This window comes from Salvia hispanica, chromosome 1, assembly GCF_023119035.1.
Source record: "Salvia hispanica cultivar TCC Black 2014 chromosome 1, UniMelb_Shisp_WGS_1.0, whole genome shotgun sequence".
Lineage (NCBI taxonomy): Eukaryota > Viridiplantae > Streptophyta > Magnoliopsida > Lamiales > Lamiaceae > Salvia > Salvia hispanica.
In genome coordinates, this window is record NC_062965.1 from 702,021 (window position 1) to 719,889 (window position 17,869).

The 17,869-nt window shown below is 35.4% G+C and overlaps 3 protein-coding genes across 3 annotated transcripts; all 3 read right to left on the bottom strand.

Moving 5' to 3' along the window:
- Positions 1 to 8,860: 8,860 nt before the first annotated feature.
- Positions 8,861 to 9,982, bottom strand: LOC125208038 (putative F-box only protein 11). The gene has a single exon (XM_048107588.1). It carries the CDS (start codon positions 9,980 to 9,982, stop codon positions 8,861 to 8,863), a length of 1,122 nt encoding a protein of 373 aa, XP_047963545.1.
- Positions 9,983 to 11,028: 1,046 nt separating this feature from the next.
- Positions 11,029 to 14,725, bottom strand: LOC125202575 (eukaryotic translation initiation factor 2A). Its single transcript, XM_048100998.1, has 12 exons — positions 14,392 to 14,725; positions 14,132 to 14,318; positions 13,240 to 13,474; positions 13,066 to 13,134; positions 12,783 to 12,884; positions 12,618 to 12,658; positions 12,193 to 12,326; positions 11,889 to 11,952; positions 11,713 to 11,812; positions 11,521 to 11,627; positions 11,375 to 11,397; positions 11,029 to 11,294 (listed from the first exon to the last, which is right to left on the bottom strand). The coding sequence occupies exons 1-12, from the start codon at positions 14,622 to 14,624 to the stop codon at positions 11,204 to 11,206; spliced, it is 1,386 nt and encodes a 461-aa protein (XP_047956955.1). The 5' UTR covers positions 14,625 to 14,725; the 3' UTR covers positions 11,029 to 11,203.
- Positions 14,726 to 15,473: 748 nt separating this feature from the next.
- LOC125217612 lies at positions 15,474 to 17,856 on the bottom strand. Its single transcript, XM_048119140.1, has 2 exons — positions 17,738 to 17,856; positions 15,474 to 16,793 (listed from the first exon to the last, which is right to left on the bottom strand). The coding sequence occupies exon 2, from the start codon at positions 16,790 to 16,792 to the stop codon at positions 15,641 to 15,643; it is 1,152 nt and encodes a 383-aa protein (XP_047975097.1). The 5' UTR covers position 16,793; positions 17,738 to 17,856; the 3' UTR covers positions 15,474 to 15,640.
- Between the last annotated feature and the right edge of the window lie 13 nt (positions 17,857 to 17,869).

The window sequence follows — 17,869 nt, forward strand, 5'->3', positions numbered from 1 at the left end:
GCCCTAGTTCTACTTTTATTATGTTAAATATTGATAATTGTTTAACCAATTTCTTATGCTTGAATAGAGATCATACATAAACATCATTTGCAACAATACAAATTGTTCAAAATCATCAAGATTCTAGATTAAGGTGGATTCATCAATGTTAAAAAAATATTGTGGTGTAATTAATTGTAATATTTTTTAAAATATTGTGGAGTAGTACTCCCTCCGTCCAATTGAAGATGACCTACTTTTCTTTTTAATTTGTCCCAACTAAGATGACCCATTACTTAAAATGGAAACACCTTTATCTCTACTTTATTCTCTCTCTCTTACTTTACTCTGCTCTCAACACACAAAATAAAGTTGCATAAAATCTCGTGTCGTCCAAGAAATGGGTCATCTTCCTTGGGATGGAGGGAGTATATGATAAGCACAATCTTCAAATTCTAGCTCAAAGTGGATTCATCATTGTTAAAAGAATATTGTGGGGTAATTAATTGCAATATTTTTAAATTTTTAATCAATAAACCAATGTTTGTTTTAGCCAACAAACTATTTTGTGCAGAAAAACAAGCAAATCAAAGCCTAACAATAAAGATATAAATATAAATAAAGCTTAATAAATAATACTAAACAAACCTAAAACTTTGTTATAAGAGTTCGGCCAATTATGCCTACGCCTCTAAGCACCTTAAGGTGAAATGAAGCTTCCTTCGTACTCAACTATAGCTGAAGTCGCTGGAAGCTCCAAACGCGCGATGAATTCCCGAGCATGACAATCATACAAAAGTACAGAAAACCTTTCTTTCATATAATTAACCAAACACCAAACCACACAATCACGCTTCTTGAACACCGCAAAATCATCGCTCCTCCAAAGAGGAGTATCCCAAAAATCATTGAGTTCCACATTCGTCATAAGAGTCCATATAAGCTCATTCCCTTCGACTCTCGACTCATAAAGCATCACCATCATTACTTCGGATAAACCGAATAAAACAAACGAGCATTCATCCTTTGCAAGAATCTCAAGCATGTAAAACGACTTAAATGCTTGACCTGATATTGTGAATTTCCGAAACACTTTATTCTTCACATCAAAGCTTAGTATGACAAACGATGGGTCTCCCAATGAGTCTCCCAACCGCCAACATATCCAGTATGCAAGGGTCGATTTTTTCTTATCGTTTAAAGCATTTATCCAAAAATGTGACAGTGTTTACCATTTTGTGTTCACTATTTTATATTAATTGTCTTGGAAAACTATTCCAATGATCAGATCAGAATATCAACGTGGCAAGCTGAAATATACACGTTGATTTAGGGGCTATATATATTTTTGGGTAATTAATCAGTGTGTATTTTTGAATAATCGGCATTTAATTTCGACTACCTATAGATATTTCAGTCATCAAAACTTTTACTACGCCTGCCTACATTGTTTTTCCGTTTTAGATATACGTCACAAATGATGTGATAAAATTGAACCTTTAATCTGTATATAAATTGATTCTCAAAGTGTCGACCAAAACCAACTATAAGTACTTTTTGTCAAAATTGAACATGCAAAATAGATAATATTCATAAAAAAAATTCTTCTATGAAGACAAGGAACCAAAAGTCAATGTTCCCACATACTATAACATAATCGTCACGAAAAAGAAAATATAAATTTAACGTAGAAATATTACTAATAAAAAAGATAAACTAGACGCTTATTTTACCCTGCAGTGGGAGTAAAACTAACAAAGAAATTTGACTATATGTAATCTCGAAAATAAAAATCCTTAAATAAAACTTCAATGAATTCAAGATCGTGAACAGGTAGAATAACATCGCAATGATAAGTCGCGGACTATTGATTGACGTTACAAACGAGTGTGATTATCAACGAGAAAATCCGATTTCACTAATTTTAAGGTAAAATGCAGATTAGACCCTTAACCACCTATTCGGACCATCCATCATATAATGTTTCACGTCGCAAACCGGAAAGTCATACGATTTTAATGACTTTCCGCTGTCTAGAAGCTCCGCCGACATATAGTTTCAACCTTTCTCTCTTATCAAGAAGAGTAGATTGACGAGACACTGCATCATCAGCTTTGTCATTGTCGTTGTTGTTGTTGGTATGTAGCTCAGTATGCAGTTTTCGAAAAGGTGTACAATCGATGATGTCACACCAAAATTTGCAGACAGCTCTGAATCTCAAGAGGGATTCAACGGGAAGATGCAAGAGGACCTCTGTTACCACATAGTTGTTCATTGCTAGCTATTTGTATGAATATTGGATGAAATTGTTGGAGTTATGGTTCTTCTTTTTTATTTTTTTATTTTGTTTTAATTTACTATGGTTGTGAATATTTATATTTGGTATTTTTTTGATGTTATATTGATGGTAAGGTTGGGTGTATAATGATCAATATATATAAATCTATCAAATATTCTTTCGATGGTACATATTTAAGCCAACCGTGTGCATATAATTGACCAAATATTTTATTTTCATAAATACAATACCAAAGATTTTGTCAAACATTTAGTAAGCGAAAGATATTTTTATACACCCAAACTTACCATCGATATAAAATCAAAAAGTACCAAATATAAATATTAACAACCAATCCTTGACTTTCGTGTTTGTTTACAAATTAATCAATCCTTGATCAAAATTATTTGTGGAAATAAATAATATTAAAAATCAAAGATACGTTGATAAGATTTCCAATTATTTAATCTCTAATTATCTGAATATGATATCGATCACTAGGAATGGAAGGATGGTGATTGGATCTAAGTGATTGCTGATTTCTAGGCCTATTGCATTGTTTTTTATTTAGTTTTCAAATTAAGAAAGTTAAGGATTTCATCTGCACTCCTATATATTCAATAGGGGAGTTTGAAGAGATGTATCCAAAGAGATTAAAGCTATTAGGCCAGTGAAAGCCGAGGCCTCGGTGAGAAGATTTTATCTATTTTATTTCCAAGTTCTTTTGGTTCTTGTTTACAAAAGCTTGAGAGTTATTTTATGATCTTTGAGTTGTTTATCCATTGGTTCTTACTGCGTTATCACACTATAATAGAATAATTTTTTTCTGAGATGCAAATTAGTGTTAGTACTAGCATGTGAAGAAGAAGAAATCGTGGGGTTCAACTACAATATAAACTTGCCATGTTATGTGCTCCAATTATTTTTTATCATGTTGTCTTGTTTCTATATGTCCTCTGCAGCCTTTGGTACCATAAGAGCAAATGAATCAGATATTTACCTATATATCATCATGGAATGCTATATTAATATGTCACTTTTTCCTTAGTTGATCAAGGAAGGTGACCTTATGATCACATGCTTTAACTACGCATATGGAAATTGAAGAGCAACAAAGCCGAATTCCAAGTAAATCTTCACAAAGAATGCAATGTATTTACAACATACAGATGTAAGCGAATACAATGTACATAAGAACCTAAGCTTATTCAAAAGCTATGCATCAAAGTGTATTTGAAAGTGTCGGTTGTGCAACAGTTATCTACTCATTAGCTTGAGTTTTTTCCTGCAAAGCTATCGACTCATCATCGGCTCGATGAAAGTACAGAAGTTTCAATGGTGCCACAGTTTCCTGATATATAAACAATCAAATTATAGTATTGGTTAGCATCAATGCCATATTTGACAACATAGTTGTGCACAAATAAAACTACCAATTGTATCACCTCACAACATAGATCACGTAGCCGAAGAGGGAAATGTAAGCCCAATGAGCAGTTATCCAATTTTTCAGGACTTTCCATCCAACCACTCTGACCATTAATCACTTTGTTCCGATACATGGTTATCTAGAATGAAAACAGAAGAAACATTTAGCAATAGTAAAGAAAAAAACCTTGCCAAAAAGAATGCAAAGAATTTGAAGAAAAAATGTGATTGTGAAGAAAAAATGAACCTCATCGAACAAGGGATGCTTCATCTCGGGGTCAGTAAAATCAGTTGGTATACCCGAAAGCAAATACTTTTGCTTATCCTTGGATTTGGTCTCATTCTCAGTCAGTCTCAATTTTTCAACCTCAAAGATGAGTATCCACTGAATGAGACAGGATACATGATATTGATGGAATGCCTGTAATACAAATGGAGATAAAGTATTAATTTGGAGAAATAGCAAATACTACCAGAATAAAAGTTAATGAAAAGGAGAGGGTTGAGATGATGTCCAACCCCAGAATAATTTCTAGTACTGCATAGAAGCTTTTCAAACTTTTTAGTCTTCATATTTAACAGAGCAGCTACATCTTTGTTTGGCGACATCCCATATTTGCATATAGCACATATCTTCTTAGAGCCGATATCGGTGCAAGAAAAGGTGACAACAGCAGATTCATGAATAGGCACTTCCTCAGTGTGGGAATCAACATTCTCAGCGTGGGAATCAACATTCCCTAGCCATTCACACCATATTCTACTAGCTTTAACGGAGACTCCATCCTTCTCCAACAACCTGGCACCAATCTTTCCAACTCCAATATATTTCCCACCAGTTTTATCACTAGATTTAACCTTTGCAAGGCTGTCTGCAGCAGTGTTATGTGTCTCTAGCAACTTGCCTTTCCCTTTGTCCGAGGCAGGTAAGCTTGTACGTTGCTCCTCCTTCTTATGATCATGGAAGAAAAGCATACCATCATTGAACGGCCATGGACTTGGTCTGAGCAGTGTACGGCGTGCAGTGAATGCATAATCGCGGTGTCTAGGTTTCTCAATGTGCTCTGAAATGCGACCTTCATCACAGCAATGCTCACGGCACACAGCACAAAAGAAGATAAACCTACTGCTGCCCCAAAAGGATTTCTCTTCCCTGATATCCACATATGGATGCCCCTTTTCACGAACACGACGCACAACATCTTCCATTCTAGCAACGTCTTCCTCGGACTGCTCATATTTCTTCAACATCAGAGCAAGATCTTCTTCCGTAAGAAAATCTGGTTCCATCTCCCCCAATCAAAATCTTCAAGAAACGTATGCTGCCTTAAAACCTAAAACCCCAATTCTATGCGCATGATTTAGCAGATAGTGAAAACCAAGAAATTCAATTAGTAGACAAGAATCCAAGTTTCAGCTAAAAAAACACGACATAAATGAAAATTCGCAGTTAAGAAAGCATGATTACAGATAGTGAAAAAAACCAAGAAATTCAATTATAAAAGCAATAAATGATATTAGTGACAAGAATCCAAGTTTCAGGTCCATAAATGACACTTGGCAGTTCAAGAAATCATGATTTAGCAGAGCGAAAACCAAGAAATTCAATTAAAGAAAACCTAAAATCCCAACCGTCGCAATTAAAGAAAGCGTGATTTCGCAGGTAGTGAAATCAATAACTATAAAAGCTAAAGCTAAAAAAACAGAAAGATAACGAAATCGTAGGTTGGATTACAAACCGTCTAGCTACTCTTCCTCCTCCAATCGCACAGCGATTTCTTCCAAAATTGAGCAAAAACGAAAACGACAGAGTAAGGAGGGAAGTTTCGCACAGAATAACGCGATCAGAGAGTGGCTAATTTTGAATGTGTTTCCAGAGAGAGAGAGAGAGTTTACGTCATTTTCATGGCGGTTACAGAGAGGGAGGGAAGGGGACGATTCAAATTGGGGGAAGATAATTAACAAACATTTAAATTACAAAATGGCCGGTTAAACCGGTTTTTCTTTAAACCGGGTTTTCTTTAAACCGGTTTTCTTGTCAACTTATTTCTTCACTTTCTTACCCTTTTCATCATGTTTGTAAACGTTCCATTATTTAGCTAAGTCAAAAATATGAAATTACTTAGAACTTTTAAACTTATTATTATTATTATGATTAGAGATAATATTGAGAAATTAATTATATATACATTTAGCTATTTTTAAATTTTAGAATTTTAAGAGTAATTTAGTAATAAAATATTAATAAGATATGAATGACTAATATTATTTCATTGAATGATAACGCTTAGAAATTAAGTACTCCCTCCGTCCTACTCCCTCCGTCCCAGAGAAGTTGGCATACTTTGAAAATGGCACGGGATTTTAGGAGGTTTTGTTATGTGTGTTAAATGGAGAGAAAAAATATAATTTTTATATTCATGTGAGAGAGAACTTTTTCCAAAAAGGGAAATGTGACATCTTTTGTGGGACAAACTAAAAAGGAAAGTGTGACATTTTTTATGGGACGGAGATAGTAGTATATACACATATAGTCGTTTTATATGCGTACACAAAATCTAAAATTGATAATTTACAGTGTGAAAACACTTATTTACGCATATATTCAATTTACAGTTGCAGGTAAAGAAGTAGTGTACTAGTTTTGTTTTTATATTTGAGTTATATATAAAAATTAGTCACTTTATATTTTTATTAAATTTCTTTATTTAATTAAGTAAACCTCACCTTTCACTAATAATATCACAACTATTTTTTTATATTATTTATTCGTGTTTTATTATTTATTTTTATATTCTTGTAAAGCTCGTTACTAAATCCATTGTTGCAACCAATGTAGTATACTCCTTTTGTCCCAAGAAAAGCGGTCTATTTTTTTGGGTGATACGAGTTTTTATGCAGTGTTATGTTATGTGTTATGTGAAAATAGAATAAAGTTAAAAGTAATAAAGTATAAATAAATATTTTTCTATCTTTAGTAATATGTCATATTAATAATTAGTTGGAACAAACCAAGAAAGAAAGTAGATCACTTTCACTGAGACTAAGCGAGTAAATAATGAAGCTCTTACAAATAATATTTTTTGCGTCCAAACACTAGTTGAAACGTAGGAATATATCGCAATTAGACTGGGATGGAGAAATTACAAATGTGAGGTTATATGTAATCTAAAAAAACTCTTAACAATAAATTGTGACTATATGTAATCTAAAAAAAATAAAAATAAAAATAAAAATAAAGAAAATCCTTCGGGAAAAAGTGCAAAGACCAAAGATTGTCCGTCGTGGGCTTGGGATTATAGAAACTTGGAGTCTTCTCTTTTACTCCTTGTTTTAATATTTCCTACTCCGTCTGTGTCTATACATAAAAGATAGTTTCATTATTTTATTTTGATATTTCCCCAAAATTAGTTCAATACCAAAAATAGAAAAATTTTCTTAATTTATTTTTTTTCCTTTCTTAATTTTTTCTCTTTTCCTCTCATGTTTTATAGAATACTTTTTCTTTTTCTCTCATATTTTATATATCTTTTTTCTCTTTTATCTCTCTTATTTTACCAATTTTAACATTAAAATTATTGTTATCCACTATAGGACTATTTTCGATAGACAAAGAGAATGTATCTGTTGTAAACTAAGGATGTGATAAATATTGATCATTATTTAACCGAACTTATATTCATTCTAACTTAAATACAAATATAAACTAAAAGAGGATTCCCAATGCTATCCCTAAAAACTCCTTTATTTCTCCCTAACTCCTGCTACATCAGCGCCACATCAGCACTAAAATTTATCCCCAGTTTTTAGCCAACTTTTAGCTAACTGCTCCAATGGTTTCTCCCTTATTTTTCCCTAACTCAACATTTCATTTTTACATCATCACTAATATTGTTTACTTTTCCCTACAAATGTGTTTAATAAATAGATTTATAATGAACAATTCATCGTTGTATTAATCATTGCAAAATATAATACAACGAGAAAAAAAAACTACAAATGAAAAACCATAAAAAACAAAGATTTAAAAAACTAAGAGGGATTTGAAGATTGAAGATTGAAGATTGAGATAATGAGATTGAAAAATTGAGAGAATGAAGATTGTGTGTGATGAATGGAGGAGGAGGAGGAATTATATATAGGTTTGGAATTATAGCCGTTGGTAAAAAAAAAAAAAAAAAAAAAAAAACGCCGAAATAATCGCCGAAAATCGCCGAATCGCGCCTACAGTAACTCGGCGATAACTCGGCGATGCAGCGGAAGTCCGAATTAACGCCGAAAAACGCCGAAACACTCCCAACGGTCGGCGATATTCGGCGCAAAATCGCCGAGTGTTATCGCCGGACCATTGGGAATGCTCTAAGAGGTTTCTTTGTAGTCCTTTTTGGTTTTCTTTTCCGAATAAGAGGATCTACTTGTCTGACTTTTCCGGTTTTCTTTGTTTGTCGTCCCAGAATCTTTCTGATGTCCTTTCAGGTTTCTTTCTTTTTCGTCCTTATCATTGTCGGTTCTTTTTTTAGAGTTCTTTATCGGTTTTCTTTGTCGATTCTTTTCTAAATTAAAAGATAGCAAAACAGAATAGGCATGTGATTCTTTTCTGAATCGAGGGATAGCAAAAGAATACAATATCTCTCTCCAATTAAATGTTCAAATTCATCAATAAGAGATGACAACAACATGAAATTCCATCTCGAGGAAAAGAGGGATTTTAACCGTGGAGTTTATATAAGCCTCATGCCACAATAAAATAGAGCATTCAATGAACTATACTCCCTACGTCCGCCATTAGGAGTCTCATTCCTTGAATGCACGGGTTTTAAGAAATGTTAAGAACACTGGATGGAAAAAAGTTAGTTGAATATGGGTCTCAATTCTATATATTAGTTTTAAATAAAATTTGAGTGGAATGAGTTAGTGGAATGGAAGACCCTATTATCATTTATGATAAAAAAGTGAATCGAGACTCATATTTGAGGATGGACTAAAATGGAAAAAAAAGGGAATCCTATTCACGGACAGGACAGAGTGAGTATTTAATATAGTATCACAACTTAGAAACAAAAATTAATGAGAAAATAAATAAAATTCAATAAAGAGCAAACAAGCCTAAAACTTCTAAAACTTTGTATAGATGATCAAATAGATTGTGCATGGATTGAATGTAGTTAAACAATTTTAAGGTGAAATGAAGCTTCCTTCATACTCAACGAAAGCAGAAATCTCCGGAAGCAAACGTGCGATGAATTCCCGAGCACGACAATCATACAAAAGTAACGAAACCCTATCTCCCAAAAGTAACAACCTCCAAACCGCACAATCAAGCTTCTTCAACACCGCAAAATCATCGCCCCTCCAAAGAGGCAGATCCCGTATTACAGCTAGTTCCATATTCGTCACAAGATTCGTCACAAGAGTCCATATAAGCTCGTTCCCTTCAACTCTCGACTCATAAACCTTCAGCACATCAATGCATGAAACGAATAAAAAAAACGAGCAATCATCCTTTGCAAGAAAATCAAGTTTGCACCCCCTCATAAGCCCTTGACTCGATATTGTGAATGTCCGAAACACTTCATTCTTCATATCAAAGCTCAGTATGACAGTCGATGGGTCTCCCGTCCGCCACCCTAGCCAGTACACAAAGGAGCCATTCCTGCACGACGACTTCATGAAGGGATACGTGGACAATTCTTGATCAAGAGCCAACTCTCTCCAAGAATCCGTCCTTCTCGAATATAGGTAGGCTTGGACACAACCATGGTCTCGGATGCAACATAGCAGCTGCACCACTTTGTAATCTTCATCGAAACCAATTCCAACCTGTTGGTAACGCATGATCCGTCCACACAAGTGGCAAGGATTGTGGGGAGAAAGAGGTAGAATCTTCAATTGACCTAGAAAAGGATTGCATACGACTATGGATGAAATATGTACATCCGATATGCATATTAGACCCTTAACCGCCCCAGCTACCTCCAAACACCTATTCGGATCCTCCATTATCCTACGATCTTCTAGGTCGAAAGACGGAAGGTCAAACGATATTAAAAACCCGTTGTATATAAGCTCTGTTGATAGCTTCAACTCTCCACTATTTTCAACACAAGTAAATTGTATGCACACTGCATCATCAGCTTTGTCGTTGTCGTTATTGTTGTTGATATGTAGCTCATTGTGCAGCTCGCAAAAACGTGTAGAATCGATGACATCACACCAAAATTTGCAGACAGCTCTGAATTTCAAGAGGGATCGAACGGGAAGATGCAAGAGGATCTCTGTCACCACATCGTTGTTCATTGTTGTTTATGAATATTGAATGAAATTGTTGGAATTATGGTTCTTTTTATAGCCGGTGACAATGTATCAAGAGATATTTATATGGTTAGGGTTAGTTATTTTTGTTTAGTTTACTATGGATGTTGATACTTAAATTTGGTAAAAAAAAAATTGGTAATGTAATTTGGTAATTTTTTAAGTTACGTTGAATGCAAGTTTGGGTATATAATGATGATGTATCAAATAGATGGTATATATCTAAGTAATACGTGTGCGTATAATTGACCAAGATTTTGTCAAAGATTTTATTTTCATAAATACATTACCAAAGATTTTGTCAAATATTTAATTTTCATAAATACATTAGTACATTACCGTGGATTATAATAAATATTGTGACAATTGTTTATTATTACAATACAGTAGGCGAAAGATCTTTTTGTTTTTATTTTCAATTGTATGTTACTCCTTATAATAAATCTAGTGACAATTGATATTGAATTATTATATTAATCAAAATCATGAATTTGAGCTCCATGGGTTAAAGGGTTAGTTTTTTTTCCCCACTCTTTGGGGCATTTATCTGAATATGTGCAATTATCATTTAATACTCATTATTTTTCATTTTTTGAATAAATATTTATGAAAATTAATTATGGCCATCAGAATATCAATGTGCATGGCGACTGAAATTTACACGTTGATTGAGTAATCGATGTTTAATTTCGACTATCACATTGATATTTCGATCCGTAAGATTTTTTATGGATGTTTACTAAATGATGTGGCATTTTCTGTTAAAAGTCATAAATGATAATACAAAATTAACCATTTAATCTACACATTAAATAGAATTGATTATATTTACTAAACACCTTATTTTGTTTTGTCTTCTATTTCATTTTATCTTCGTTTAACACAATATTTAATCTTCATTCCCAAAAAAACACCATAAATAAGTAGGGACTAGGGACTAAGGGAGTAAAATAGATCAAACTAATCATTCTTGTGCTCATCAAATGTTGTGTAATATTCACTGACAATTTGTGTAATATACACAAAGTGTGTGCCAAAAGCAACCATAATTTTCTGTCAAAATTGAACATGAAAATAATATATATTCATACATTAGAAGCATTCTTCTTCTCACTATCAGTCAAGTTTAATATCAAAACTCTCATAATCAGCCTCATTGCAAATGGCCATAGCTCAAGAACCCTCGAAAATGGCCCTCGGACACAGTCAAGTTCCACCAGAGCTGGCTTCCGCAGCCTTTTTCTCCCTCTGCTTTTCCCTCTTCTTCTTGTTTTTCAGCGCGTTCTTGCTCAGTTCTCTGTGATTGACACACGGAGGGAAGTTCAGAAGAAAATATAATTAAAACGCTTCAAGCAAAAGAAACATCGACACACTTACCCAGTAGGACTTTCTCCGAATAGCTGCATGCACAAAATAAATAACGAATCAGTACATGTATATATAATCGAGAAAAACGAAATAAACAAAAAACTAGATTGTGAGCAGACTTGTTTGAATCAGTTTGGCAATTTTTTCAGATTTACCTCTGCCTGAACTGCAGCTGCTGCTTTAGCACTAGGCGGGCGATAGGCAGCGGGCTTTTGTGGAATAGCTGGTTTTGAAATGGGCTGCGCAGATTTCGATCCTTGTCCTGACATATTAGTCTCATTTGAGTATCTCTTACGGTAATAATACATTGGATAGTGTTTTCTGGGAAGGCAAGCAAAAAGATGGACCTTGTTTCGTGGTTGTATCGTCCAATTTCAGTGAGCCGACAGACTTCACAACTTCTTCAATATCAGCAAACTTATCGGGTGACTGTGGTTTCCAGTCTACCTGCATCGATGAAGAAAAGCCAGCTAAGAAAAAGAACATAATTCCCACGAAGGACAGAAAATCAGGAGGTATTGACCTGAAACAACTTGTCGTACATCCTCTTGAATAACAACGAACCTTTGTGGTCGAAGATTTTGATCCTTTGGAGACACAGGAAATACAGTCGTCAAATAATTTCATTAACTAGGCCACCAAGTGCTAGAAAATAATGATGCAAAGACGTTTAGCAACTCGAAATAAAATTAACTAACTTCAAGATGGGAAAAATGCATAACACCAAAAAGAGTGCGCAAAACATTTTGTTCTATAAAACTGTTACTATCGATATATCAGAAGTAGTTCGATTTTTCTAGAAATAAAATAAAGATAAAAGTCCATACCCATTGTCAACCTGCAGCCTTGGGGCTGTTGTTGCAGTCATAAAATAGCGTCCGTCTGGGGACCACTCACTTGACACTGATAATTCAGCTCTTGTAGCTCCCAGTTGCTTCTTTTCCGTATAATCCCAAAATGCCTAAACAGAATACGAAAAACTGACCTAAGTACTCGTCAAAACACTACACCAAGTGCATGACAAACATGAAAAGAGGCAAGTAAATCAAAGGAATTCAACATGGAAAAGATACTGCTCAATGAGCTTTAGAAGACTACGGAATTATGGAATTTCAAGGTTAACATTAATAGACTAGTATAATGAAGGGCAACGACGCTACATCCACAAATAGAGCTCAGAATCTCCCTCCGGACCAGCTAAAGATATTTAAGAACTTTAGAAGTAATCAGTGATTGATTTAGAAGGATGTACCATGTCACCAGGCAAGTTACCGAATCCTGCCAAACATATAACTATACGGTAGTTTTAAGGATACAAATGAACATAAGAAACTTTTTACGAAATGAAGAGAGAAAAGACGATGAGAGAGGGGAGCAGAGACAAAGCTAATGAAATGAAGCATGGAGTAAAGGATACATTTTCCTTTCGGATTCCATCTAAGAGTATTGTATGGGCCGGTCCCGAGCTCTAGCAGGGGTTTGCACTTAGCATCAAATATTGTTGCCATTGCGGGCATAACTGAACTGTGTCAAGGAACAAAAAGAAACAAACAGAACTAGAATAGATAACACAACATAGAGCTATTAAATCTTAAATAAATTTTAGGCATGCAATGATTTTTTTACAGAAAAAAATTATAAACAGCTGCTCTAACTAGAGATATCGATTATCAGCTATGTGAAGAAGAAATCAAGGATACATCCATAAACAACTGCAAATTCTTTACCAGAGGACGACCACTGAACATCATGTACGGGCCCTTCTTTACCTGCCAAAGTACTCGGGATCAATTTCCATTAACTATTAGTATCCATTTATATAATCAAACAAAAAGCATGTTTGCAAACTGGTTATAAAACGGAAGAAAACATACGAAGTGACACTAATCCCTCGTAAATTCCATCTGTAGTCAGATAATTTAGCTTGGTCTCCCCATAATAACTTTGATTCGTTTTATCAACATCTGACTGCACGACAACCAAGAGTCCCTTGGAACCGAGGTTCCAATGCAATTGCACTGAGGAACACCTAAAGAAACTTTTCCGCGCAACAGGCTGACTCTGTGACTCCTTCGCACAAGAAAATATTTGAACATTGGCTGGCATCCCCTACAGAGACGAACGAGATAAAATTTACACTTAGGTTCATATGTGCAAAAACAGGACATTTAAAGCAATAGAAAACAACAAATTTTCAGTTTATACTTTATCCTCTCAAGACAAGAATTACCAAATATCCCAATATCCTCAAATCAAAATACTACATAACCTTGAACTGCAATTTCCCTTTTTGCTGTGCTTAAAGATAATTCAAAATTGGTTTAAATACTTATCACCACACAAATTGTTATTATTAAAAGTTCTATTTTTTTCATCAAGAAAATACACAAACTTCAATCTACTTCGGCCCGGATGTAAATTCAGGCCACACTTAATCCTACACGGAGGCTAAAATCGATTACGTGGCATTTCAGTCGATAACTGAACCTCCAAGTCTCGTATACACAAAAAGACATTGTTTTACTCATCGTTTCCATGAACACTTGCAAGCAGTTCAGAAAAAAAATGAAGCTTCTTCCAGGCAATTACAAACTTCAAAATTCCATAAAACTAGACATTCAAGAACAGATGACAAGTAAAAACCAACTTATTCGATCAAATTGAAGAAACCATCGACATAAACAAAGGCGCAAGGCATTAGAGTATAACTTGCAGTATGGATTCAATAACTTCAATTACAGCAAAAGCATTAGAGCATTAAGCAACCTTCGATTCAGGAACGAATACGGCCACATACGAGCCAGGGCTCTTCGAGAGCTCAAATGCAGCAATCCCCTGCACTTTAAGCCGATGAACAATCCCTTTCGAGAAATCCTTAGCATCGAAAAACTGCACTTCATTCGTCGCCAATCGACACGCCACAGCTTCATCCGAGCTAAATCGAATCGACGGCCTAACGAAACAGCACGAAGCATCAATCACATCACTCAAATCAGCTCAAAAACCAAATTCACTCAAAAAATTACCATGTCGCCTTCGCCATATTCTTCTGAAACACCTGATAAACCGATTCCCCCGTCTCCGTCTTCCACAGCACCACATTCTTCACCTGCGGCGCGGAGGATTTCTGAAATGTCTGCAAATAAGTGCCGCACGGCGATATGCTGGCCGCGAGGAGATTGGGGACTTGGAAAGCCCTAATTTCCGCCAAATTGCTGGCGTCGTAGATGGTAATTAGGGAATCGGAGCGAACAGCCATGAGCTTCGATCCATCTTCGCTGAATTTGGTGGAGGTGCAGGGGATTTTGTCGAGCTTGATTTGGGGCTCCCCGTTGCTGACTGGGGGGCCGCTCCAGATAGTGTAAATGAAAAAAGTATATTGTGTTTATACCTTTTCAAAAAGTGCAATATACCTTTCTCAAAATCAATCAATTCCAAGAATAAAAGGTACTCCCTTCATCCCCCATTAGCAGTCACGGTTTGACCGGGCACGAGTTTTAAGAAATGTAAAGAAAAATTGGTTGAAAAAGTTAGTGGAATGTGGGACCCACTTTTTTATATTGGTTTTATAATAAAATGTGAGTGAAGTGAGTTAGTGGAATGTGGGACCTACTACCATTTATGGTAAAAATGAAGTGTGACTCTTAATTGGGGACGGATCGAAATGGAAAAGTGTGACTCTTAATCGGGGACGAAGGGAGTATATAGAAAGGTATATCATTTAAAAAAAATAAAATAATAGTACAAAAGCATTAAAAAAACATAAAATGTAATAACTTCGCATATACCTTTCCATTGTAGAATGATTTTTTATGAAAAGAAGGTAAATACGGTGGTTATATGATTTTACCTCTCCATCAATGGAGAGATAAAGATACCTCTTTAAAATGGGAAAATGTATAATACCTTCTCAAATACCTCTCCCCTTGGAGAATAATTTTTCATGAAGAAAAGGTAAATATGGTAGTTATATTAGTTTACCTCTCCATTTATCTCTTTCCTTGGAGATGCTCTTAGTATTACTTGGTGGATTAATGAATGTAAGGTAGTACTATTTAGCAAAAGATATGCTAATTGCAATTTAGCACACAATTAATTACTATTAGAATGGAAAGATATGAAACGCTATGATTTATTACAAAGTAGTATTATAAAATAACATCAAAGGGCGTACCCAACCCAAAGTCCCAAACCATAAACATGTAATACAGTTATAAAACTAACACAGTTGATCAAACATAACAAAACCTCAACCTTCTAACACCAAAATCACAATCATATTTCAAAATAATGTTCCACCATGCTCATAACATCTCTATCACCAGAAGCCACCACGAGTCTCCTAAACTCGTGGTGCCCTCTCAACCCGATCCTACCCAGATCAATTCCGTGGATGACCTTATCCACTAGCAAGATATACTTCTTGTGACGAAGAAAAGCAGAAATCTTATCCCCGTTCACATGCTTGCTCGTGGACGCCTCGTTCACATGCTTGCTCGTGGACGCCTCGTGATCTATGCTTAACTGTCCCATGATCTCATTTTGCAACTTCTCAATAACCTCTTCCTCTCCCCCCTCTTCCGACGGATATTCCGCCCAGATAACATAATCCATCTCGAGACTAGTGTCGGAGCCAGAAAAAGACCTCATTTCAATAAGTCGATTGTACACCTTCCTCATCACAAATGTGGTCCCAAACCCTCCCAATATCCCAACCCTACCCCCATTTTCACACAAATGCTTCAAAACCTCATCAACATACACATTGTAAAACGCAAGATCTTCACCATCGACATCACCAAACCTCTCTCGATTCATCTCCAATCTCTTACAAATCATGTGGTCCGGATTCAGCCGGTCCAAAACCACGACCGCATGAGCAAGATCTTCACCATCAACAGCACCAAACCTCTCTTGATTCATCTCCAATCTCTTACAAATCATGTGGTCCGGATTCAGCCGGTTCAAAACCACGTCCGCTTGAGCACTCATCTTGGCAATGTCTCTACTAAGCTTTGCAAGCTTCAAGAAATTGAACGTCAGCACTTTGGATCTCAACTTCTTGAGCTCTTCAATCAGGAATATCGCATCGTTGGTGGAGGAGGGGAGGTGGCGCCGCGTGATCTTGGCGTACTTTTTGATGAAGTTGGAGCACTTGGCGTCGATGTCTGAGATTGTGGTGTCTAACACTTTGAACTCATTGCTCTTTTGTGAGAAGGCTGAGTTTTGGACCAAGCCTCGTTCTAGCTCGTGTTTTCTTGACATGATCGAAGCCATGAGGGCTATGAGCTCGCTTAGCCGGTCTTCTAGCTGCTTGATGTCTCTTCCTTGAGATTTGACGTGGCAGGCTAAGTCTCTGCAGGCGGGATAGATCTCGACTATCGATTGCGCGACGAATGCCGGGGCTTGGATTCGGAAATGCACCATTCTGAGAATATGCAGGTACGAGACGTTGGTTAGGGTTTGTTCTCTTTGGTTACAAATTTATCAAAAATCTACTCCCTCCGTCCCATATAATTTTATCCACTTTGACCCGGCACGGATTTTAAGAAATTTAATGGAAAGTGAGTTGAAAAAGTTGGTGGGATGTGGGCCCTACTTTTAAAGTATTAGTTTTATAATAAAATGTGAGTAAGAATGAGTTGGTGGAATATGGGGTCCACTGTCAAAAATGATACTCCCTCCGTTTCGCTATAGTTGAGGCAGAACTTTTGGGCATGGAGTTTTAGAAATGAATATTGGGTGTGTTAAATAAATAGATAAAAAAAGTAAGAGAGAGGAAAAGGTAGAGAGAATAAAGTAAGAGAGAGTAAAGTAAGAAAGAGAAAAAAGTTACCAAATATGGAAATAACTCAACTATGAAGAAACTTCCTGAAATGGTAAAATAACTCAACTATGGAGAAACGGAGGGAGTAAAAGTGAAGTGTGTAAAATTATGTGGGACGGCCCACTTAATTATCCTACATTTAGAAAAAACAATTGCCTAATTAAGTTTGTATTTCAGCCAAACCATGTCACTATTAACTCATCGGCCATGACGTTCTACGATTTCTTGTTTATTATATGAGATACAATTTCACCTAAAAATTTCATCATGCAATAAAGCTTTAAAAAAATGATAAAAAAAAAAAAAAACTGAGATATATATGGCTTCTAAACTAGAGCCTATACCTGGCATCTTAATGTAAAGATATACTCCATTAATTATGGAGTTTATATAAATACGAAGAGGGTTAATCAGTAATAATCAAGAATGATGATGTTGAAAAACAACATCATAATAGTTCTTAATTAATAAAACTGAATAATAACAAAATCATAAAATTGATTCAAATTATGATCCAAAAAAAACGATGAAAGAAATTTGTTTACCTGGATGAAATACAAGTATACTACACAATTCTTGGTGATAGTCTCTCTCTTTCTCACACACTCACATTATATTTTCATTTTAAAGAATGCAGAAACTACTTAAAACGAAAGAACGCAGAAACTACTTAAAAA

Bases quoted from the DNA above. Each gene is read 5' to 3' on its own strand.
- LOC125208038 (XM_048107588.1), bottom strand. From the start codon at position 9,982: ATGAACAACGATGTGGTGACAGAGATCCTCTTGCATCTTCCCGTTCGA.
- LOC125202575 (XM_048100998.1), bottom strand. From the start codon at position 14,624: ATGGCTGTTCGCTCCGATTCCCTAATTACCATCTACGACGCCAGCAAT. The intron at 14,319-14,391 runs GTAATTTTTTGA...CTGTTTCGTTAG, and splicing joins AATATGGCGAAGGCGACATG to GCCGTCGATTCGATTTAGCT. The intron at 13,475-14,131 runs GTTGCTTAATGC...TCGTCTCTGTAG, and splicing joins TATTCGTTCCTGAATCGAAG to GGGATGCCAGCCAATGTTCA.
- LOC125217612 (XM_048119140.1), bottom strand. From the start codon at position 16,792: ATGGTGCATTTCCGAATCCAAGCCCCGGCATTCGTCGCGCAATCGATA.